The sequence below is a fragment of the Poecile atricapillus genome, chromosome 2, assembly GCF_030490865.1.
Source record: "Poecile atricapillus isolate bPoeAtr1 chromosome 2, bPoeAtr1.hap1, whole genome shotgun sequence".
NCBI classification, from domain to species: domain Eukaryota; kingdom Metazoa; phylum Chordata; class Aves; order Passeriformes; family Paridae; genus Poecile; species Poecile atricapillus.
Window position 1 is genome coordinate 32,313,678 of NC_081250.1, and position 25,423 is coordinate 32,339,100.

Here is a 25,423-nt window from a genome sequence, read left to right on the forward strand (position 1 = left end):
CTAGAAGTGCTCTACTATATTTTTCCCCGATAAGTCTGTAGTACTCCTGGCTGGTGGCTGATCAAATTTTAATTTTTTTTAAAAAAATAAAATGCTCAAGAACTATTAGCTTTATAAAGTATACAAAATACCAAAAAAAAAAGCAAAAAAGGAACAATTTCTCATTGAGGTACTAAATGCCTGAGGTAGTTTAGTAAAATGCATATTTATCTTTTTATGCCCTGGCCAACACCATTCAACACTTCCCTTAGGTTATTCATGGCAGTGTTATGTAAAAATGCAACCAAATTCTTTTTTAAAAAATGCCACTTGTTTCAACATTGGGACTAACACTTAAACTCTTGTCAATACCCTTGCTCTAACCCTAACCCACCCACAATCCCACCCTCCAAATGTGTTTCTTCTTTTACAACTGGACCTATAAGAGCAATGCCTTTTCTTTTTTTTTTTGTTGGTTTTTTTTTTCTTTTCTTTTTTTTTTTAACCAGTGAACTCAGAAGAGAAAGCTTCATTAAACCAAGTTCTAAAGTTGTTGGGGAATAATAAGAACAATAAAAAAGACTAACGAGTTTATGTTAAATTGTGAGAATAGAACAAAAGGGAAGTGAAGGGGTCCTTATTTTAAAGCTGGGTTTCAAAAGTTTGAGAGAGCCTAAAGAATACATTCTCAGAGACAGCGTTCAACGGTTGCCTGGTCCTCGAACAGGTGATTGGCTTGGTGGATCTTCTGCATAAAACTTCAACAGGTGCTCACCACCTGTCTCTCTGTCACACAGTCTGTCTTTGGTCTGGCATCTGTCTCTGATGGGCCATTTCCTAAACCTTTATTTTCGTCTTGGCTGAGGCTGTCCGCTTTGCAATGTTTTTTGCTGTTGCTGCTGCCTTCTTACCTGAGCCAGTATTTCCTGAATTTTTCTCTGAGCAAGCTGAAGGACACAAAGAAGAAGAAACAACCCATCATGATGTCATGCTGCAGTGACTGCTGTTTACAACCAACAAGAGATGCTACTGGAATTAAGAAAACCTGGAATGACTGAATTTCTAGTATTGACAAGATAACTTGTTAATTAAAATACACTTGTACATCCTCATGATGCATGGTCAGTTTTCTCATCTGTAATACAGAAAGCATGAGAATAGGAAGATGACTACCAGTGTTGGGACTACTGAAGTTACAGCCTTAATTTTTAGTCCTCTGGAAATACTAATGTCTTATAAGAACCACTGTTTTAATAAAGAAGGTACAATTTTTTTATACACTAGGGTAACCAGAAAGTCAGACTTACAGGACTTCCCAGGCCCCCTCCCCCAATCTCCTTTCTGAACTACAAGTCACCTGCAGCAAAGTACCAAAAAAAACGAGTCTGAGTTAAATGAGGAAAGAAATCTTGTGATCCTTCATGATATTAAATGGGGAAATGTGGATGAATTACATATCTGGGTGTATTCTTTCCAGGTACTATGGTATGGCTTGTGTCCCTGTTCCTTCTGAATTTCAGCCCAATCACAGCTTGAGTTTTCTTTTGCTTTGAAAGTTTTAGCAGTGCCAGAGCCTGCATAAATTGACAGAAGAATTTATGCATATGTAAACGTGCACTATTGTTATAAATCTCTCTCACAGGCGCAAAAGTCTTCCATCCCTTGGCTCCTGCACATGGCTATAAAAGAATGACCATGGAAACATCAAGGCAATACAGAAAATCATTGCAGTCCTCCTACCTGGCATGCATAGAAGTGACCAGTTATTTTCACAACCACCTGGTCATTTTCATCAGGTGTCTGGTCACGAGGGACTACAACTTCTGCACTTGTCAAGTTTTGGAGCTCATTTACCTATAAACGGATAGTAGAAGTCAGAAAACTTTAAACTAACGAATGTTATACAACCACCAAGCCTCAAAGATCCCGACCATTGAAACATCATTCTCGCAGCTACATTTTTTAAAACCCCTCACTAACAGAAAGCATCTTTATGCAGCAGTGTGCACTCTGCAACATGAGCCTCTTGTGTCTCTTAACATAAATTAGCACCAAGTCCTTTGGGTTTGTAGAAGTGTTTTAAAGACCAAATACAACACACAGAAGGTGTAAAATACATGACTTAAAAAAAGCAAATAGATGCCACAGTATTTACAGTTGAGTTAAAAAGTGTAAGGTCAGAAAAATCATATAATATAGGGAAGAAAAATGCCAGAGTATTTATACACTTCAAAAACCTACACAAGATGGAGAACTTCAGACCGAGCAGTTGAGAAGTTCTATTTGTTCAAATTATTTTCAGCAGCTTATCAGGCTTCCATGGTGTTAAGTAGAGGTCTTTGTCTCATTAAAACTAGTTTTGTTTTAGAAATGCTTATCATTGTGTAATTAAAGTTTTAGATGAACAGCTTCTCAGATATATTTTTCCTTAAACCTCTTACCACTGCAAGTAATGGAAGAGGCCACATTGCCTCCTGACACTTGACCTAAAGACCCTGTTGCACTCAGGAGGGACACCCAAGACTGAACCATGTCTTTGCAAATATCATCTAGCTCCTGACTTAACACCATGTGAAGATACCTGAGCACCAGCAGAGCACCAGCACCTTTTGAGGTTTGAAAAATCTCAGTGATGTTATTTTATACAACAAGCTGAGCCTAAGAAGTGCCATCAATTTAACTGAAACAAAGATATGTACACTTTTTCTGTAATATTGAGGTCTGAACATGTCTTAAATTCCTACCACATATTTAGAAATGAAATAAATCATTCTAAGATTGGCTTCAAATCCGCAGTAGAAGAAAGGAAAATGTAACAAGTATAGCTAAGAAAATAGCTCCTTCTTTAATGTAACATCAAAGAATTAGTTTAGCTAAAAGTTCAAGCTGTGTATATATACACACTAAATACGAAACATAACTGAGCAACACTAAGGATTTTATTTCAGCTACTTACTGTTTTGCCTCCTTTACCAATAACTCTACCAGCAGCATAGGATGGCACTTTTATATGAGCCTCAAGTTTCACTTCTTCTTTAGGTCCAAAGAAATTTTCTTCTTTAAGTTTTCCATAGATTCTCCCTTGAGCCTGAAAAATTGCTTTCAGTTAGAGAACGTTCTTCCTGGAATCTACTTAAAGTCAAGAAATTCCACAGAAAGAAGAATTCTTAGTACACAATCTTGACAAAGTGTTTTCCTTAATAAATATACTATTTTTCTAAAAGAAGTCTTTGTACCAAAGTAGAAAGTACCAGTGTCCAGCTTTCAAGATTACTTGATGTACCAGGGAACCACACAGCAATTTAACAGAGATCATTATTATTCTGTTTTTCGGTAGAAATATTGCTTTTAAAATAAGCAGTCACTTTTCTGTAGAGGTAAAGAGTGGTGGAGAGAAGGAGCTGTCAAGCAGAAGTTTTTTATTACACTCAGAAGCACAAAATGCAACTAATTGATTCGGAAACCCATTCTTTTAAGGATGCTAAACTAAAAAAGCCACAATACCCCCAGCAAGTCATGGGATAAAGACTCCAGTTGGAGCAAAGAGCTTGCTTTCACAATCCATTACAACATATTGTTTAAAAATAAATAAATTTGCACTTGCTCAAATTTCCAAAGTAGAGAATCAAACTGCCCAGATCTAAATAGTGCCATGGGAACAGTGTTATTCCAACCAGCACACAGTTCCTTTTTCTGGGAAACACACAAGTGCCAGATAGCACAAGAAGAGTGTCCACTGAGAGCATGGTTGTAAATTTGCTGATTTTTAAACACATTTTTTCCTTATTCACTGCCATTTATCAGTGAATTTGTGAGAAATGGTAACCAAATCTACTCTATGGCTTTTAGATGCTCCAAAAGAACATACATTACTGCCAAATTATAAAGAAAGATGGGATGTGGACTTCTTTTAAAAAAGATTGTAGATGGTCTTCCAACATCTCCAGTCTTTCAGCTCTTGAAAAGGTCTTTAGGAAAGGAAACAATCTAACTGGGCTGCAAGCCCCTGCACAGTAAAACGGTGGCTGAAATGTGTTGTCTACACTAGATTCCACTTCACTTTCATATATCCCAGATCCAAGGCAACACAGTCATGGATGAACAGTGGTGTCACAGGGATGCCTGAACTCTAGGGAGCACTGCAGTAGAGGCTCTGAACAGTGGCATGTTCCCTTCCCATTGCCTTGCTAACAACTAGCCCTGTACACTGCAACATCCTCAGGCTGCAGCAGCTGAGGAAGAAAGGGATACAGCCACTGCAGCTACCAGGGACACGAATCACAGACAGCAGAGCACAGTGGACTAAGGAAAGGATACCAAAGTCACAGACTCTGGGATAACACTGCCTCTCCAAGAGCTCATTACTCATCTGGGCAGCAGCTATTCCCTCTTCAAGTTGTGGAGCACAAGTTTGCATTCTTGGGGCCCTAACAACCACTGTCCCAAGAGAGGAGACCCTTCTTAATCAGAGTTTAAGGCGAGCACTAATGAGGTGTGGACCTGGCCATAAGCCAGCTTCAGGATAACAGCAGTGATAAAAGGAAGGACTGAGCTCTGCCTCTGCCCATCCCAGTCAAGAGGGCATTGCTCAAAGAGCAGCTAAAAGGAAAAGGCTACAAGGTCTGGAGCTGAATAAAGCCTCAAGGGATAATCCCTTTCCTTCATAAAACCAACACAGTCCAGGAGCACTGACTGTGCTACTACACTGATTCACCTTTGCAAGCAGAGCTCAAGTGTAAAGTAGCAACTGATTGATGTGGTTTTAACCTATGTATGGGGTGCAGAAAAAGGACAATTTCCTCCTTGCATTATTCAGGTTGGAGAGAAGAGCTGCCAGAAGAACTCTGTGGGACTCACAGTTTATCTTGGGACATAACCTGAGGACAAGCCTTTGCCTACATGAAAAGTCAAGATAAGGGATGCCCAAATTTTCTTTGGCATGCTACTCCTTGAGGGTAAGTCCACTGATATCTGATGAAAAAAAGAATAGCCAGCATCTGACCTTGTGCTGACCCCAGACCATAAGAGTACCCAATACATGAAACATCCCATGGGCCAAGCCCACATGCACACAGAAAATATCAAGGACACAGAATTCCCAAGTCATGCTTTGACTTCAGTGGCATCTCAAATGCATATGGTAGCTGAACAACAATCCCAAATGTATCTAAGTTTGTTATTACCGCTGCAAAATTCCTGCCCTGGTAATTTTCCAAAAATCCTAAAGGCATTAATGAAACTGATATCCCTAAAGTTTGCACACCTCCCTCTCCCTCTTGCAAGGTGCCCTGAAGCAAAAATACGAAGTCAAAAATAAGAACAGGCAAGAAAACGATGCCAGGATGCAAACTCTCGAGTGACTTTCCACATGCTCCAGGCCACATCTGTGATGATGCCAGGCTGCTGCACTGAGCTGCCTGCATCACTCCTAGCACAGTCAACTCCTTTTGGGGTAAAACTAGACATTTATCCCTTGACATTTAAGGCAGAAAGCCACTCTGGAGCTTAATTTGAACACAGGTAGAATAATCAGGTTGAGTATCTCCTTGTAGTTGTAGTGGAAATACAATTATAAATCTTGCATTTATCTGTAGAGCTACCCAAAAAGCATTTTCCATTTGGCACAAAACAACAACCTGGGAAGATTCAATTTCATCTTGTCAACTTTGCAATTTCAATTAAGCACACAAAACTGTTGCTCGTACCACAACAGATTAAAAGACTCAACTCAAGGGTACTTGTAGATAGAAGAGACATTTAGGAATAGAATATGGCCATATTTTTAGGCTGGACTTGATTCCTACTTACATGAAACACCCATGAGTTTACAGGTGACCAGAATGTGGCCTCTAATAGTGCTGTATTACTCATATTCCTGTGTGACACCTTTCAGCAAAAGGAAAGCAAAACCCAAGCGTTTACTAAAATTCTGAATAAAGCGTGCTTGGAACAGAGTTTTGTTTTCAATATTGTCCCTTAGGATCCAAAGGCCACTACATACTGACAAGTTTTCGTATGTTGTACCTTGAACTGAGCTTCTGGAGGTCCAGTGATGATAACCATTCTCAGCTTAGCATCTGGTCCTTCAGCAGGGGCAATCTGGAATGGATAAACATAGCTATTGGTAGCTGTCTTTTGAAGGAATAGTTTAAAGCCACCTCCTCCCCATTTCAGTCTCACATTCTGTTCAGGAGTGAAAAATTATTCGTTACAGCAGCAGCAGCATCACACTTCAGTCATGGTGGGTTTGTTCTCTTTAAAGTGCATTAATTAGCTGTAATGAAATATGGAGAAACTAGCTAAACCACCATGAGCAAATTTACTTCTGAAAATTAAAGACACAGCTACTCATCCACACATGGCAGAATCCCACATGGCGTTTTCATGTGGCTATGAGTGATGTAAGACATGTAGCCTTCAAAAAGACAAATCTGGTTAATAAACAGACTCTCATCCCTACCCGCTAGCTTGAATAGTCTTTCTAACAAGTTTTGCTCATTAGCAAAAGCTTGCATCCATTCCCCTGAGAACAGAAGATCACTTTACTGTTGTAACTAATCAGATCCAAAACATTCCTCTATACCGGACAATGTGTGACCCAAATAAAAATTAAGCTCCACCAGAGCTGAGACAGAGATGCCTGTAGGGTCTTTAGCAGTTCATGTCACCACAACAGTAAGATTTCTGTGGGTGTTGTTCTCAGACTCCAGTGGCATTGAATAATTCAAACTAGCCTCTGACATTCCGAATGAATCTTTTGTTTATCACAACTGACATTTCCATTGTTGCATCTAGTATTACATAGCTGCTGTTGAATGAGCAATATATTAAACACTACAGAATTTCATCTCAGCTGTTGGCATAGGGATGTTATTCATATTTAACAGCTGTAGTTTATTTCAGACAAATTACCAGTCACCAGGCATCATTTTCACTAAAGAATTTTGCTAAGGAAAGTTTATAACGTTATTCATATTGTACCCTAAGATAGAGAAGGCATTACATACTAGTTATCTGGTTTGCACATCTATTTTTCATTATTTATGAATTCCAATTGGATATATCTAAAAATCCACATTAATTTTACAGCAGTGTATTTACATGACACGACGTTGTGGTAAGAACAAGCACAGACTAAATCCATCCATTCTTTGGACAGAGTGTTTCAGAGGGGCAAAATTTCAGGGTATGTTTAGAGGCAGCCGACTGAAGATGACAATTGTCATCTGTGTAAAGTAGACAGTTTTGTCTCTCAGACACCTCTAGTTTTCTTAGCAGCTACCAGCACCTTCATTAAAATTTTAGGAAAAATATTTTCCATCAAGCCTTCATTACATCTTATGTGTGTCTAAATGTTCTGGGACATATCTTGCTTTTATTTTCTCCTGGAATATTCTGTTCTCAGAAGCTGGGATAAAACATGGCTGAGGGCTGCAAAAGAAACATATACCAACTAACGATTCAATGTCTGAAGGGGTAACCCAAGAGAATTCTGTGTTAATTTTGTCTGTCTGCCCTCAGAAAAAGTAGTTGTAAACATACAAATAATATACAAGTGGTGAATTTAACTTCTGAGATTAAACAACTTTACATTCCTAGCCAGAAAACAACCAGTCTTCTATATATGCCAAGCCACAAACTGACAACTTTATACACCCAAACCCCATAAGGTTCAGCTTTCATCAGGAAGGGCTGCTGTGGAAAGAATTTATAACCAAGGAGATGACAATTGTTCACAACAGGTCTGAGCAGTGTAGCACAGGGTGGGCAACAGACAACTCAGATCTCTGCCTGACTCTTTTGCTGAATAATTGAGTTCTGCTGGAGTCCCACAATAAGCCTGCGTAGCTAAGCAGGGATCCCCAGTACCGGGACACAACCTGAGCTCAGCAAAAGCCATGTGCACCTCTGAGGTGACAACCTCATGCAGAGCCCCAGTGCATCTGCAGTTTAGTCTTACATCATGGGTGATGAGTTTCACCAGATCTACAAAGCTCAGCATGAGCAGAGAAGATGCTGGATGATGTAAAATGCTTCCAGCTGTAACAAGCTACAGCACAACTCAAAACAAGCATTATGCACAGACTTACTTCCTCCACAATGGTTACTGCAGTTTGGCAAGTTAGGAGTTACTCAGGCAGCACTTCCTCTAACTCTCAGCTAAAAGCACAGATTCCTTGATTCACAATTTATTATTTTGCTCCAAAGTTATGACAGAGGGCAGGTGGTCAACATAAGGGAAGTTCAGAAATTCTGAATAATTTGCCAGTTGCTATATTTAATACTTTCACTTCAAAGGAAGCCTGATGCTCCATGTTCTGTCATATTACAGGTGAAGTTGCATTATGTTAATAGATAAGTACACATGCAGTTTCCCAATTTTCCAAGTGTACCCTGTATCTGTATACTTTTGTTAAGATTTTATCTTATTTTCACAAAAAGTGTCTTATTTTTTTTCCTACTGAAGGAACAAAAGATCAGAGCTTGAGAAAACTTTTATCTGGATTTAAATTAATACAGAAATGTTAAATGCATGGGGTAGAGGGGTGCCAGCCAGTAGAGGAAGCCTGAGGCCACTGTTAGCCATATTGTTGAGAAACACTGGAAACTCCCTTTCCACTAAACTCTCATCCAAGGACCAACTGAAGAACTAGTTTGGACGGGTTCTTGGAGGTCCAGATTGTTTCACATTTCTCTCTCCAACTAGCAGTACCTTCCATAGACTGCTTAAACTTTAGATATGAGCTGCAGGAATGGAGAGGGAAAGAGGAAACGTGATACATCAGAGCCCCATGCAAGACAGATTTGGTAAAGAAATATTGACACCTCTCACTTTTTTCTGCTTCATTTTCCCCCTAAAAATATGGTGATTAATGCTCAATTAATATAAATTATCTGGATAGTATAACTATTTAACATTCTGCTCAAAAAAGGATGGAATTGGGCAGTGTGTCATTGGTTGACTGGCCAGTAAACAGATCAGGACTAGGCAAACCACACACAAGACTCATTCGTCAGGGTTCCCCAATTATTTTGCTCTGCATACTTAGATGACCACCTTCCAAGCCAAGCTCAGCTCCACCAAGCTCAACTCAGCATAGCCAGCTCCTGCCCTGCGCCCCAGACTTTTGGCAGATCCCTACCAGAGCACTCACTAAACACATCACTCCCCCAAAACAAAAATATTGGGCTGAGAAGAAGGCAATTGTTTTATCTGTGCAGTAAAATGACCATCTAACAGCATACTAAAGCTACACATTGCACTTTAAATGCACTGCTCTTTAAACTTTTCTCTTTTAAAAAAAAAAAAACTTAGATCAAAACATTATACAGCACAAAATGGCAGAAAATATTATTTGTAAGAAAAAATGTTCAAGCATCTAGAGAAGATAATTGTAGTTACAATGACCAAAAAAAAGTGGTCAAAAGCCAAGGCCTTCCTACAACTGCAATTGGTACTAACCCCTGTACACAGCCAAGAAAGATTTCACCAAATTGACTAAAACTCAAGCTTCTATTATTAGAGGTCAGCCTCTGCAAACCATCTTGTTCTTAGCTACACCAAGGTGGTCAATACACAAATAGCTGGATATTAAACCTGATAACAAGGTAAATGTGCTGTTTAAGAACTGACTGGCCCTAGGAACTTCGAGCAGCACGTGGGTGAAGCTGCAACATGAACAATTCAGCATGGATCCATTTGAGCTTGACAGCCCAGACCAATCCATCTGGAACAGAGCAAGGGCAGCCATGAGAGTAGGAAACTTCAACTGTGCTGCTGTGTTTAGAAGGGGAATTTACCCCACCAATTTTCACTTTACTTAAAGCAAGGAGAAAGCCTTTAAGCACTGCATCATTAAGGCACAAGTCTGTTTCTAAGACCACCAAAGTAGTTTTCTTAGCAGCTTATATTTCACACCTCAGGAGAGGTTTGAAAACATGCTTCTAATTATCTTGTCTCAAGGAAGATTAAAAGATGATTTATAAACAAATGTACCATTTATCACATCACATTCTAAGCATGGAGTGGGGGAGGATGTTCACGAAAGCACGGCTTGTGCAAACTTGCTGAAAGTGTCACGTAGAATAGGCAGAAAGTTATAGTTGGTGTAATAATACCTTAATAGATGCGCCTGCAAAACGAGAAAGTTGTTTGATGTGCTGTCCCTGCTTGCCAATAATAGCTCCAACTGCCAAGGCTGGGATGAACAGATGAACAGTTTCAGACTCGGGCTGTTGCTGTGGGGAAGAAGGAAAAATGCAGTGAATGTTTTTGAACATTATGAATCAGACTGACAGGAAAATGGGTACAGAACAGGCATGCATGGAAATGAGGGGGAACTCTTATTTCCCCCTGTGATGTCTGAGTATTAAGGGTCTGGCTTTTTTTGGGAATCACAAAATCCACAGAACAAGAAAACCAGTTTGAGCCAAAAGAGGATTCTTTCATCTTGTATAAAATACTCACAATCTTAATGCTTAGAGCTTTAAAAAACAATTGAGGTATTGCTTCTTTGTGAGGCTTTCATTCTTACCTGTCGCTGTCTGGATTCTCTTCCACATGCAAGACACTGCAAGGCTACTACACTGAGGCTACTACAAGCAAAGAGAGGCTACTACAGCCTGAGCAGGCAAACTCTTCCTAGTTTCCTAGTTATATTTTTAATTTTAGATTGTGCTGAGAGCAGTACAAAAAGCCTCAGAGTTACATATATGCTACAATTTCCTTTGTGTGGGAGTGATCTGGAATGATAGCCAGCTTGAAATCTGCCCGTGATTCCTCCTGTGTAACATTATGCAACAGTTGGAGCCCTGGCAGCGGTCCTCAGACAGGCTAGTAAATTAAACACCGTGTTTCTTAAAAGTGAGAGGACCCCAGCATTGCATCCACTGGATATCAGGTGTCACTGCATCTTGCTATTGCTTTCAAGCAGACACCCCAGCTGGAGAGCATGACACAATCCTGGAGATCCTCTCTAGGAGCAGTGTAGCAATAGTCAGACTGCAGGGTTCCCACGCCATGGTAAGTCACAGCTATGTTACCAGCCTCAGAAGAGCCTGACTCAGATGAACGGAGCACCACTGAGTACACGCTACACTACTGGACCATTGATCCATCCACCTCCATCAGGGTTACCTCTAAAAAGCCTTTTTTTCAACTAGGAAGTAGTTAGGACACTACACTTCTCTCCTTCTAAAATTTTTCTTCCTCTGTGTACCCCTCTCGGGTATTTTCAAAATTTGTTTTGCTCATCCTCCATAAGACAAGCCAACAAGCCCTTTTCACACAGAGGTCTTTTGAGACAAGACAAACATCCTCATCCTTGCTTTCTCAGTGCCCGCCATGCAGACCAGCACTGAGCACCAGCAAGCAGAGCACATGGGACCAACCAAGCTCATTTAGCTTTGCTCAGCTGTATATTTTAATAGGGATACAGACACATACAGAAGCTCACCAAAACAGCTTTTTCTAGGATATTTTCAGAAAAACCCCCACACCACTATATGCAACACAAAGCAAAAAGCAGATGCAATCCTAAAACCAACATCCCCCTTATTTTAAATTTCAGTAACTTCTTTCAAGGTTAAGTCTTTCAAGATGAAGTCCCACTGCATTAACCATAAACAAATAAGAACAAAATGCTTGTTTCCAAGCTTTACCACTTCGTTTTTGGTAAACACAAGTCAACTGTAACCTCAGGGGATACGAATTCCAGGCACAGCTCCATGCACCAGGTGAAGAAACCCCAAAATAGGATATTGGGAACAGAAACACTTTAGGTGGTTGCAACAGTTGCATAGTTTACCCTGCGTTTTCACATACAAGGCACTAGGATTCACAGGCATTTCATGCTGGTTTAAGCCCACATGGATGCAGGCCTCCACACTCAGCCTTCCCCACTGCCTTGTATGCTTTGAGGCCAGCAGGTTTGCAGATCCAGCTGATTTTTAAGTCCCTGATCCAAATAACCAGCACAACACGCAAGTGGCAGTCTGTGATCAAGGGAGGAAGTAACAACAATTAGGGAATGGGGAAAGGTGGGAGCACCCATTTTAATCTGCCTACAGATCAGTTTAAAATGATCTCAAAACTACGCCCTAAAACTATGTATTTGTAATGAAAGATACCAGTCACTTCAGTATATGTTAAACCACTTTCCAGAAGATTACTCATATTCTCCTCCTATTATTACAAACATGCTGAGTGTTGTCATAGTAAGTCCTTTTACATGTTCACTGTGAATACAGCAAGATTTCCAGTAATTTGGAAATGCTACTGTAGGTACTCACTTGATCTTAGCACTTCAAAAAATTATTTCTAAATGGTTACAAGTTCATGAAGTTCCAGTTTTGTTGCAAGGACCCATTGCACTGGGTGTAGAAGCAACCCCTCATTCCAATCCTGACATCTTATCCACCCCTTGCTTGTTCCTCTTCTTGACCTCTACATTCAATTGTCCACATGTGCTCCAGCTCCTGCAAAAATCCACTGCTGAAGTTTTCCCTTTCACATGCTTCTCCAGCCAGCCTCTTCCAGCTAATTACTACAACACTGCTGCAAATCAAACGTGTAACTTGACTTGGTTTTCAAGAATTTACCCAGCTTCTACCTAAACCCACCTCCAGACACATTTCTGTACCGTAGAAACAAGTCAAACTTCATTATTTTTGTTTGCATATATTTCCTGCCTTCCCTCTGTTGCCCATCTGCCTGCTGAGCAGTTTTCTCCTCTCCTTCCCAAAGCTTGATTTCAAGCCACTTTCTTGGCTGGATTCAATTCACCACTGAAATTCCTTTTTGCTGCCTCACCCTGAAACATGGGCAGCAAAGGCAACAGAAGACAGAAGATGTACATGTGCGCTTCTAACTGCACAATCAGCTCCCTGTAGCACCTTCTTCCTATCCCTCCTCATAGTTTTGACTTTTAGATACATTTCAGCTTCTTTTTTTCTAAAGGACATTTTAAAAATTATTTCTTATGTGAGTGACTGAGGTTCTTTAATACTAAACTTGCATTTTGGTGTAATAGTGATACATGTTTATTAGGGAATAGTGGACAATCCATCAATATTCAACTGTTCATACATTGGAATTTTTAAAACTCTTGTCTGGAGTAGCACATTGGCTATACAGATATATATATATACATGTGTATATATATACACACATATAACCAAATTAATCTCCAGTACAACATCACACAAAATTTAGAGAAATTATGTCATGCACACTAATTTTTCACCAATCAAAAACCGTACTGCTCTTTCTTTTTTAGTTCTGGCAGAAATCAAGTCTCACTAAGGCTTTTGAGAGTATCACAACACCATGTTCAAACTACTATCTGTCCATCTCCTTACCCACAATAATTTTTAAGTCCTTTTGTATTTACTGGAAACTTAGCCTGCAAAAGAAACACATCAAAACATAATGCAATGACTACACCACCCATCAATCTTACAGATGCTTCTGGGGATCTCAGGATGGAAGAAAATCTGCTATAATTTAATCTTACCCATGCCATGCCACATAAGTCATAGAGCTTTCCAGGAACTCCTAACATGAGTTAAATCAGAAATAGATTCCTAGATCTTAAACATATGTTAGAAGCACTAAATTTAGGGAACTGATTTCCCACTCTGTGAAATCTGAGCCTCAACATTCACTCCCTCCCTTTAAGTTTGCTTAAATATATACTTACAATTTAAAAGCCAAAATATGTATGTGTGGATATTTTTTGACAAGAGTAAGGTCTCCTGGACAATTTTCTCCTCTTCCCCATTCAGTTTATTTTTTTTTTCCTCACATAAGAAAGTATTTTATTCAAAGTCAGCCCAGCCCTGGGAACCGACAGGAATGAAGAAAGCAAATCTTTTAAAGCAGCAACCTAGGTTCGTGGAGATTTACAGTCCATACATCCACCCTAATTTGCAAGTATCCATCTCCAGTATTTGTGATGAACAGACCACCTCTTCTACCCCAGCAATATTTGTAGGTATGGGCCCGTGGCTAGTTCACCTGAATAAGAGAAGTTTGTCTTGTACCACTGAGATATTCACTTCAGTGGAGAATCTAGGTTGTTTTGGGGTTCTGTGTTTTTTTTCAGGGATTTTATGCTTTAAGAAAAGAGCTCCAAAAACCAAGATTTCTTAGATATAAGAAATAGGTTCTTCAAAAGCATGGTGACAAGAAACAATTAATTCAGTCCATAAACAGCTGAAAATACTTGTTTTGTTTCTGAAAAAATTAGTCTGCTTTAGTCACAAAACAGGGTTGATAAGGAATTTTTGTCTATATCCAGCACATTGAACTAATGAAAACAATTTTAAATGCTGGTTTTGTTCACTAATTGGATTCCAATTTCCATCCAAATGTTGCCTGATGAAAATCAGAAGTTAAAATTAATCAAGCAAATAAGAAAAGCACCATTCATCATTTCTTAACAGAAAATGGAAAAAATACATTACCCAAAGCAAATGGCAAACTGCACACTTGTATAAATACAAAGATATATTCACTGTAAGCAAAGGTACAGACCACTCTAATGCTTTCAGAGAGGTAACTAAAGTACACATGTAAAATTTGATAAGTCAACTTAAATCAGATTTCCTACTTGCTCATTTAAATCACGATTGAAAATGGTGGTCTAACAGAGCTGGGAATTAATCTGCCCCACTGGGTGAGACTAAGCAACTGCTGCAGCACACTATTAGCTCTGACTTTTTTAAACTAACACAACTCTTTCCTGGAGCAGCTTGGATATACCTCCTTCCATACCTCCTACAGTTCTCTGAGCCCCAGCCATGTCTCCCTAGCCTAACAGTCCATAGCAACTATTTATTTTCTTCTTATAATATTTCTCTTATATTCCCACCTCATCCATCCAAGACAAACTCATCTATTAGTGAATCCTGTAACCTATGGCTGCTTCCCCATTACACTGGGCTCACCTGGAACCCGTGCACTGCAGGATTATTCCCTTCACTCCCTGCAGGTCTCCCTACAGGAGATTGTCCCTTCTGCTGCCAATCCTACCACATTAATTCTTGGAAAACTGGCTTAGCACAGCCATCATTTCCTGGTTTCCAGAGCCTCAGCAGGAATGAAGTTCTTCCCCTCCTTGGGATATTGCAACTAGTCCTTCAGCACAAGGGCTACTGCTCCACACCAGAGCTAGAAGCTGAGGAATCCCAGCCAAGAAAATTTGCAGATTCACTCTTCTTTCTGCAGCTCTTGCTTTCAGGGTTAGAAAGATTTGTAGAGACCATCTGCCCTTAGGACAAGGTTGCTACAACTTTTCTCTGCCAAATCCTGGTGCATCAGTTCTACAAACCAGAAAGCCACACAGGAGGAGAGCTTTTCCCTTACCTATTAGATTATCAGAAGGAAAAGCATTGCTCCTCATCTTGCACTTGGATAACAGCCATAGCACAGCCAGGCAAGAATGAACACTCAGAAAAACGAAGCTATGGACCTCCAGGTAGAGGGTGGTAGGTAAAAAAGCAGGTGCCAAGGCACTACAGCTGGGGGACTGGACATCCTATTTGAAGAATGGCATTTGAAAAACAAAACAAAGAACAACACAGAACAGCAAACAATACACAGAAAAGCCAACAGAGGTTTTCCTCCTCAGTTCTTCCCCAAGATGACCCCTCCTCTCTTGATTTTGGCTGATGCTGCTGCTAGGTCAGTCCACAGCTCCCTCAGTCATCATGAGTGCATGGTGTGATCTTCCTTGTGGCATTTTTGTGGCTATTTATGTCCCTCAAGTTAACTTGAGCATTAAATCTCAGTCTTTTTCTGCAAGCCTGCCAACAGTACAAAATTTTTTCCAGTCTCGTGCGTAAGTGTCTCCATAGACCCTTTGCTCCATCAAATGCATGTGGTTGGCAAATCCTTGGCAAAGTTTGGGATAAGGCTGTAAATCTTTAAAAATATTGCACCCACTGAAGTAAATAGGCTTTTAAGCCAGACATGAATGGGAGAAGAATCAGATCTTTCCTGGTTTCTAAGCCTGTTATGTTTCATGTTACAAATTAATTACCTTAGCATGAGACATTTATTTTAAGTTACAAAGTCATGTTAATTCACTTTGAGTCAACATCAGGTTTTTTAGTTGTGAGGGAAATAATTAAGACCTGTTGTAAGACTGCATGGAGCTACCATCTAGCCTAGTGAGATACTGGTTTTGGTTTATTTTTTTTATGTAATAAACAAATCCACTTTGCAAAAGTAAATGAATACAGACAGTAAGTGACTGCATTAAAAAGTTCATTTTTTTGCGCCATTCTCCTCCCTTCCCAACAACTACGATTACCAAGACAAGGCAGATTTGCAGACAACTCATTCAGTCTTCAGAATACCCTGAATTTGTCAGGAAGTGAGGTATCATATTATTCAAACCCTGTACCAGATCCAAAGCCAAAATTCAAACCATGTTTTTGCAATGTACTGTGAAGAATTATCCTGGCCCACAGCTATATTAAATGCTCTTATTTATTCAGTAATAAAAATTTGCAGCAAGGGGAAATTAACATTAAGCCAAGTATCCTTTATGACATTCTAGCTGGATTCAATGCATTGATAAGTAAGCTTGAATGATGGTGAGAGAAATCCTAGTGTATTCATTTTACAATACTAATGCTAAAAGTTTAAGCCTTCATTGGAAGCAAGGGGCTCATGAAGGAAAACAAAGTTCTAGTAGATAGGTCTAACATGATGCACAGTTTCACAACATCCTTGCAGGTGACTTTGTGTCACTATCTTGTACCATCGCTGAGCTAAGTGGCACTGCCAGTGCAAATCAACAAACTGCAGACTGAACTGCCTGCACCCTCCAAGCTTTTCAGGTTTACGTCAAACAGATTTAGGTTCATGCTGAGAGTCCAAAGTTTTCTGCCATATTCACTGCCTGAAAATCCAAGACCACACTCAGATGAATTCTGCATTGCTGAATTCAGTCAAGAAGTAGTAAAACAATTAAAAAGAAGCAATGTGTATTTTTAACTTTGATCCGCATGCTAAATTTCTAATATTGCTATGCATGAACTGTACAGCCACCATCCAAGCCAGGGTTTCTCCTTCCCATGAACCCCAGATAAATCCAAGATGCTTCCCATTAGTGTTACTGCTGCATTATGTGAAAAACACTCGTGTCACTACATGAACCAAGGGCATGACCCCTTCTGGGACACACAGCCCATGGCAAGCCCCTGCATCTCTACCTCCTTTCCCCACAATCAGCCCCAAAAATTGTGTGGTTACATCCATCTAGCTGAGCTGGTCCTCTCCTCTTGGTTGAAAATCTAAGAATGACCTACCCCGACTACATTTCTGTTTTGGGAGCTAATGCATTTCAATACCTAAAACTCAAAGGTCCTTAAACAATGGTCAGTACCTTGAGAGGCCACTAAAATCATTTCACTTAGTACTACTCGTTCTACTCATTGGCTCTCAAATTTAGTACTTTTCATCACAATCATCTTCTAACTGGGAATCTTCTTAGACTACTAGAAGTCACTAATCCACATATATCAGAAGTTTTTCCAACATGAGAGCCTTGCTAGCAACAAGGGAGTAGAAATCACAGAAGCAGAGAAGGAACATTTTCTGGCAGGCTGGTTATAAGGCATTTCACAAGCAGGAACTGGTTTGACATATTTCTGAACATGGCATGAACTTTTTGTTTTTGCAAAATCTGACTGGCCACAATGCCAAAAAAAGCAATCTGCCACCTTTTATTCAGAACAGACAGCCAGAATCAGAAATCAGCATAAGGAACAGATTGTGAAACCATGTAAGCAGGAATTTTGCTGGTCATTCACAAGCAGCAAGCATAGGTATTCAGTGTTGCAACAGTGTATGACCACCAAAAAGTATATGTATAGAAACACTTGCACTTCAAAAATCACAGCCCTGACACAGCAGCCACGTTGGTACTCAAAAACCATAGAAGTTGCCCATGAATTCACGTGGCTTTGGAAGATGCAGGTACTCATCAGATCTGGTTTATAAAGGCACTTTATAAAGGCACTGTTCTCAGATTTCATGACAGCTGCCAGAAAAACAGGTTGTGTAAACACAAAGATCACTTATTTTTCCACCATGTTTAACTAACAAACAAATCAGAGATAGAGCCAGATACAACAGAATGAATACTTGACCTACTTTTGTTTCTGGCCTGAAAGAACTCAGTACACTCCAGTAACAAAGTATTTGGCACCTTAAGGAATTACATTTCCTGTTCAGTTTAACATTCAGAAGAGCTTGAGAGTCTAAGATGGTCAAGGGAACTCCAATTAAATCTTCCCATAAGAATCTAAAAGCAGGGAACCAAAATAAATTCTCTCTTGTTCCAAGAAACTACAAATACCTCTACAAGTACTCAAACCTGCAGTGAAGAAGAAACCATTTTTATTTTAAAAAGCATGGATTACTAGTTAACAAGTGATGCTATTTGCATTATGACAACCTTAGAACTGTAAAAGAAGCTATTAAGAGTAACTGGAGGCATCAACACCTCGAAAAACTACCACTGACTAGCCAGATCTTTGTACATCGTATGGTGCCAGTTAAATTTTTTCTTCCCTCACTGAGGGGTTGGTCCATGTCCAGAGGCAGAATAGTTTGACTGCTCTGGGCATGCGTCCCTGCCAACATGGCATGGCAGAAGCAGGAGACTTTCAACACAGTGGGAAGACCAACCATTTTCTCCACAGGGCAAAACAATCCCACAATGTTACACACCATGAAGACAATTTTTCAGTTGTCAAAAGTGCATCATTAATGAATGTAAGAAATTAAGCATCAGTAAAGGTGTATTTCAAGGCACTGAGGTTACAATCTTCAAAAGAAGTCTTAGCTGGTAGATTTTTTTCAGACAATGTTGTTGTCATGTAGTGCCCTCCTCAAGATTGTGTGTGCTGCATGTATGTGGTTCTAATTTCACCAATATAAAATAATTTTGTAGAAGCACTGGCAAATCCTTCTTCACCCTCCAAAACCACATCCTCTTTTGGCTGCAGGACAGCTTCTCAAAAATCATCTACTGCTTAACAAGCTGGGCAAAAAGCTGAGCAAAGCCACTTGCAACTACACACATTATGGATGTACAGACATTACTACCTCTGGGTAGATCAGACGTTAACAGTAGCACGAGCTAATCCTATCAAACCCAGACATCCAAAGGAGCCAAACTTTACCAAGTAAGAGTCAAAGTACCTGGAAACATAGGACAGTTTTTCCTCTTCCTTGTCTTTCTCATCTATGCTCAGGGCATCAAATGAAGGCCCTCAATGAAGCAATTTTTCATTTTAAATTACTTTTCTTTCCTGCCAAAAGCACAATACAGTTATTTCTTCTCTTACTTCTATGCAATATAGAAGATGTCTTCTTTACTATTGTTAAGAAAATGGCTGGAGAATAAAGAAGGAATCTTTCTCTTGATCACAACATCTTCTAAGGAGAAAGTTTTCCATTGGCATGTTCCTCACCTGCAACAAAAAGCTTCAAGAGGTGGCAAAAAAGAATAAAGGAAAGCAACCTATGAGCTGAACTGTACAAGGCTTTTTTTGTAATCAGAAAAAGGTGGTTTGATTTCTTGGTTTTGTTTACTGTATGAAATGATCTTTTCTTTGTTTTTCTTGTTTTGGTTTTGGGGTTTTTTGTTGGTTTTGTGTTTTTTTTTTTAATTTTCCTTTTTTCTCCCTCTGTTTTCCTGGAAGCCCGTATGTATATCATGTAACCTGAAAATCTACTGTGAGGCTAAAGAAAAGGTTAGAAAGAGTGCTTTTTTTGAAGGCAGACCTTCAAGAAGCTACAAAGGGTGTCCAAAAAGGCCAGCAGAAAAAGCAGTCCCACTACGAGCAGAGGAGCATCTCTTCACCTTAGCTAAGTTTCACAGGGCAGAAGTTCATTTATCCCTTCCATGACTTTACAGATGAAGGAAAGCAGCTGGTGTGAACTCCTCTTATGGTAAAAAGCTGTGTACTTCTCACCTTGCTTTATGTTTGAGTTTATCTGCCATGATTCAGAATTAATTCTACTACCCTGTTTCAGAACATTCAAGGGCAGGATGAGGTCTCCACAGGTTAGCCCTTCTTCCCCCATGCCCTTGGGATGCCAAATTTCAGACCCAGAGGCTGCAAAAGAAATGCAGTTGGATGCAAAATTAAACATGCAAAGTTCCAATTATAAAAGGAAGGGTGGAACCCACTTAACCCCAGTATGTGGGCTAGGTGTATTAATTGCATGACTGTACACAGTTGGACTTTAAGATAAGGATTTCTTTTTTGTTTGGAGCTTTAAAACCTTCAGTGTTGCATGAGAACAAACTTCTATTCTTGAGAGACAAGTATCTGCATATTCTCCCCACAGTTCAGAAGACAGAAGCAACAATTCCATCAAAACAGCTTTGAGCAGAGCAACACTACATCTGAAGCAGTTTGGCTGGGATACTTGTTAAAACTTTTTTTTTTGTGGCAACATATCTTCTGGAAAACATAAGCATGGGTAATATTTCCTTTCGCAGAACCTTACTCTCCTTATCATAGGAATCCCAGCACTTTGTGCAGGTGCTCAGGTCATGACATTTGTTACACGTGACAGTGGGCAGACTAACAAAGCTCTTTGCAATTGTCAGAGCTGCAACACACACAAGCATTTAAGTGCACAGCTAAGGAGAAAGATTTAAGGATGAATAGAAAGTGGTGCTTTTTCCAGGCCCAAAAGCAGCTGGACAAGACACTGGGTACAAATAGGCACAGAAAGGCTACTGGTCCTTAATATGGTCACGCAAAGGCACAGATAAGTCAAAAAAAAAGACCATTGGTGTGATCAGATCACCAGGATCATAAGAGCAAAATCATGTCCATGACAGTAAAAAGAATTTTTAGCTCTTAATACTTTCAACTGAGACATTTAAGTCCTACTTTTTCCTCAAACCATAAAATATTTCAATGATTCTCACATGTTCTGATTTGTTTGTCTTTTAGGAGCCCAGAGAAAAAACAAACAGATTTTGGATTTTTGCAAGAAGAGAGGAAAATTCAAGAACTGAAACACAATATGCAATTCCATTGCATCCCTTTTCAGCAACTGCACAAAATGAGTGCTTTGAACAGGCAAACAGAACTTGGACTCTGCAAATAAATTACACAATTGCAATATCAAGAATTGTTGCTAGCAATAGGTAAAAACACACAAAAAAATGGATGGTTAGTCTGCACTGGTTGTGGTGCCCAGACACTGTTAGCCATGCAATGGCCATGTAACCCACATGCATGTTTGTATCTGTCACCAGACATGTACCAAGGACAACTTGTGCCTTCCTGTGCAGGCTACACTGCCAGGACAGAGAGTAAAGCAGCACCCAGATTATTAGTGAGGCACAATCTGCATCTCGTTAGATTAAATTAGATGAGGCTTTGGTCTTGTACATCAGTGTGAACCATCATGGAGTAAGGGCTCTGAATCACATAGAAATCCTTCTCCTGAATGTGACCCAGTCTGAGGAGCTAAACGCAAACTAGTGTTTGATAACATCACCGTTTCCTAAGTTTGTGATACCAGAGTGTACCTGAAGCAGCTGGAGAATAATGTTAATGCTCCTGTCAAATGTCTTAAAGGTTTGCATGAAGAGGGATAGGATGAAGCACCACACATTAACACAGCTAAACCTATTTAACTACTCAGTCCCAAGCTCCTGAATACAGAATGTTTTTGGAACACTTGGCTCCAGCTGTACACATGAGCATTCACACCTGTTGCTAAGTTCTGGCACTGTAACAAAATCTTAGACCTGTTTACTATGCATGTTTTTCCTCTTCATACCTATGTTAAAAAAGCAGCAGCAGACATATGGCAGATAATTGTTTCAATAATTAAGATGACACTTCAGTTTCTTTGGGAGCAAGTCCCACACAAGGTCACAGCCACACCTTGTCACTAGCAGGTTGTACATTTGAAGTATCAGCTCCACATGGAAATCCTGCTGCAAATGCCCAAACTCACCCACCTAAAATCTTCTGACCCAAGGGAGAGCCCCAGGCAAGCCCATCCCCACAAGGCGAAGAAGAGGTCCATACAAAGATATTACAACAAGAACTTCAAACCCAACCTCAGACCCGGCACAGGGATGTCCCAGGGCTCACTGTATGGCTTGGAAGCACAGACTTCAGATGTTTGGATGCCAAGAGGCCCCTTGTGATGGTGTAGCTGAAACTGCTGAGGAGTGCGCCTTTGCTCAGTCAAACAGGAGACAGGGAAGAGCCAGCCCTGTGCAGCCCTGAGCAGAAGGCAAAATTTGCACTACACAAAAATAAGCAGAACAGCAGGACACACTTCTTTACACCCTGATTCCTGAAGCTTTTTCAGAAAGGATTTCCAGTTGCCTGAAAGGGATATTCTCAATGTCCACTAATCTCTGCTCCCAAAAATAGGACATGCACTGAGAACAAGGTAAAGGGACTTGGGTTGCCCAAACGCTTTTATCAAAATAAGGAACTTTGTAACAAATAGCTCATAGGGAAATGGACAGAGTCTCCCTGGAAGTTCTTCATTAATTTTTCTTCTAAGACCTAAGACCAAAGCCTCTTTTGGTTAGAGATTTCATTTTAGTTTTTAAATCCCTCATGAGATCTCCTAGATCTCCCCCCTTGGTTACCTTTAGCCTTTCAAATTGTATCAATTTATCCTTCAAAATATAGCCAGACTTTTTTTCTCTTTCTACTTCTGCATGTCCCAATAACCTATTTAGTCAGTGTCTGCAAAACTGTTCTACTACTGCAGGAAAAAATTAAAGGACAGTAAAACTCAAAAGTTACAGAAAATTAATTCATACACAAGCAAGACTTAAAAGTCTTCAAAAAGGAAACTAAAGGAGTAGACTCATACTTCTCCTTGTTTTCTCTCCTCAGAGAGCAACAAGAACTCCAAATAATTTGAGGGTCTGAATCACCTGAAGCCCACAGAACAACCTGCTCTTTTCCAAAAACCACACATCTAAGTACACACAGGTGAGATAGCTCCCCTCATTCATACATTTGCTTTAGAAGCCCTTAATATCTGCCTCAGGGGATGTATTGGTACCACCCCCAACCTTCACAAAACCTGTTGGAGTTCAACCTCCAAATCTGAGTTTATCCCTTCTCTCTGCATGTTGGCTTGTCACACATCTAGACTGCATGGAATGAGAGCCACTTCAGAGGACTGAGCGTGAGCAGAAGCAAGAGAGTTCAGACAGTGGTCCTTCCAGCTGCACAGTTTCTACACTTTTACACAATGACATTTGTTTCTTGATGCTTTTTTCCAGATGTTGCCATTATCCTATTTCCAGAAACCTGGAAACTGCAAGAGATCTTAGCAGGCCAAAAAAAGTTGCATTTGGGGGATAAAGGTGCACTAGCAACAGAGGGACACACAGGAGTAACCACCAAATTCAGCACTGTTTAGGTGAATATTTAAAGCCAAAGCAAAAAGAACCACAACAGAGGGGAAAAGTGGGAAAGAAATGAAAATAAACCAAGTGATGAACAGAACTGTGGGCTTACAGTATGAATCTCAAGAATAGCAAAGTAGTCTGCAAATCTGGAGTAAAAAGAAAGGAAAAGCCACACTTTTAATTACCAAGAAAGAAAATTATATACTTTTAACAAACCACATCTATTCTCTCAAGAAAACAATTGAGGCAATTCATTACCAGAGATGGCATTTTATATAATACAGTGAAGCAGAAACCTGTATTGTTTAGTTTACTCTGCCAATCTAATTGGAGTGCAGACTCCAAAAGGGCTGTGAGGGAGAGAATTTGTTTGTCATAAATGGAGGCTCTGCTATTGACAGTAAAAACTGAGTATAAACATACTTCTATTGTAACTTTCATTGAAGCACATTTTTCTGATAAAGCCAATACTATATTCAATATATTTCATAATACATTCGTAACACCAAAGTTGTTCATTCTCACAAACAATGCTACAAGAGTGGAATTTTTCCTGCTCCTTGCAGTGACTCTCTCTTGGCTTCTTGCGCTGGGAAAAATATTTAGACCACAGCTACCCTTTAGTATAATACAACTTGAGTTGTTTGATAAAGTTTGGTGTGTTGTGCTGCATTTTCACTTTTCTAGTTCATGAAGAGTCTCAGACTTAGCTCTCTAGATGTCACTGTTGGGCAAAGAAGGGGACGAACTGAAACAGCAGAGTTTGTAAAGCTCTGTCATCTACTTCTTAAGACTAGTTAGAATTGTTCAGAAAATTCACCTTGCATTGAGTTGCTAGTGACCACCAGCACCAGAAACAGGGAGGAAATGAAAAAAATCACCTTCTTCTAATGACGTTGTCTTTTCTTGAAAACAGAACACCATCTCAGTTCCAGACAGATTCTGGAGCTTTCTGGTACAACAAATGACCTTCTGCTCCATAGCAAAATACCTCATTTATGTTTACTAATCAGCACAGAATTTGAGTAAAATTCTGTTAAACTTGTTCAGATATTCAGCAAAGTGGCAAGTAAATCACAGCTTTCTGGAGATTAATCCATGCAATTTACATTCTATATATTTAGCAGTATTGCATTTCAACAGGGCATTTATAAACTGCTACATTCAAATAGACATTTTAGCTACATATAGATCTCCACTTCATGACAAGAGATCCTTTCTTTTCCTTCCATATCACAAGCAATAAAATTGCAGACTAGCATTATTAATTGGCAATTCCAGTAATTCTGAAATACTATTTATGTGAGATTTCTTTCTGGAATTATTCAAATCCTATATAAAATAAAATCTAACGATTTTCTAAGCAGCACTATTTTCAGTTTCACTGAGCATTTCACTAGAAAAGAAATTAATGCCTGCTCCCAACTGCAGCCACACAAAATACTTCTCAGTGTGCAAGCAGAAGGACAGACAACACTTAGAAAAATGACACAACACAGCTAGCAAAACACCTTTCCCAGATTTTCCAGGTAACTTGGCAAAAAATGTTGCATTCTCCCTAGTTTTGAGCAGCAGCATTGCACAAATTAGTATCACCATCCACTAACCATCCAAAATCAGAGCTTCCCTTACCCCAAATGGTGGATATGAAGCAGCAGCAGCAGCAGAGGCAACACTCACTGCGGGAGGTGGTATTCCTGAAGAAGAAGGTGGGAACAGACCCAAGGCATTCAGATTTAATCCAGGAATTAAATGTGCTTGAAGCTGCAATGGCAGAAGAGTTAAGATTTAGAGTTCTGTTATTAACTTTAATAAAATCCTAGTTGGCATACGCTATTAACCTTTTGGGATGTTATTTTAAAAAATAATTCACCTCCATTACTGAAAGGACTCTCCTTCAAACCTGTTTCCTAGACACATGTACAGACAATAACATTAAAAATACATAGTAAGAAAGGCAGATCATTTGTTATAACTTAAACAGCAAAACACATTTCAAATTTTAC

General features: G+C 39.7%; 1 protein-coding gene across 2 annotated transcripts in view; it reads right to left on the reverse strand.

The window, feature by feature from the left end:
- Window positions 1-452: 452 nt before the first annotated feature.
- The window catches only part of IGF2BP3 (insulin like growth factor 2 mRNA binding protein 3), a 110,341-nt gene continuing 85,370 nt past the window's right edge, over window positions 453-25,423 (reverse strand). For both annotated transcript variants that reach the window (XM_058832444.1, XM_058832445.1), the window contains 6 exons: window positions 25,050-25,181; window positions 10,099-10,218; window positions 6,004-6,078; window positions 2,936-3,067; window positions 1,720-1,833; window positions 453-926 (listed from right to left, as the gene is read on the reverse strand). In XM_058832444.1, coding sequence (XP_058688427.1) covers window positions 825-926; window positions 1,720-1,833; window positions 2,936-3,067; window positions 6,004-6,078; window positions 10,099-10,218; window positions 25,050-25,181 — 675 coding nt within the window. In that variant the 3' untranslated portion in view covers window positions 453-824. The remainder of the gene's footprint in view (window positions 927-1,719; window positions 1,834-2,935; window positions 3,068-6,003; window positions 6,079-10,098; window positions 10,219-25,049; window positions 25,182-25,423) is intronic.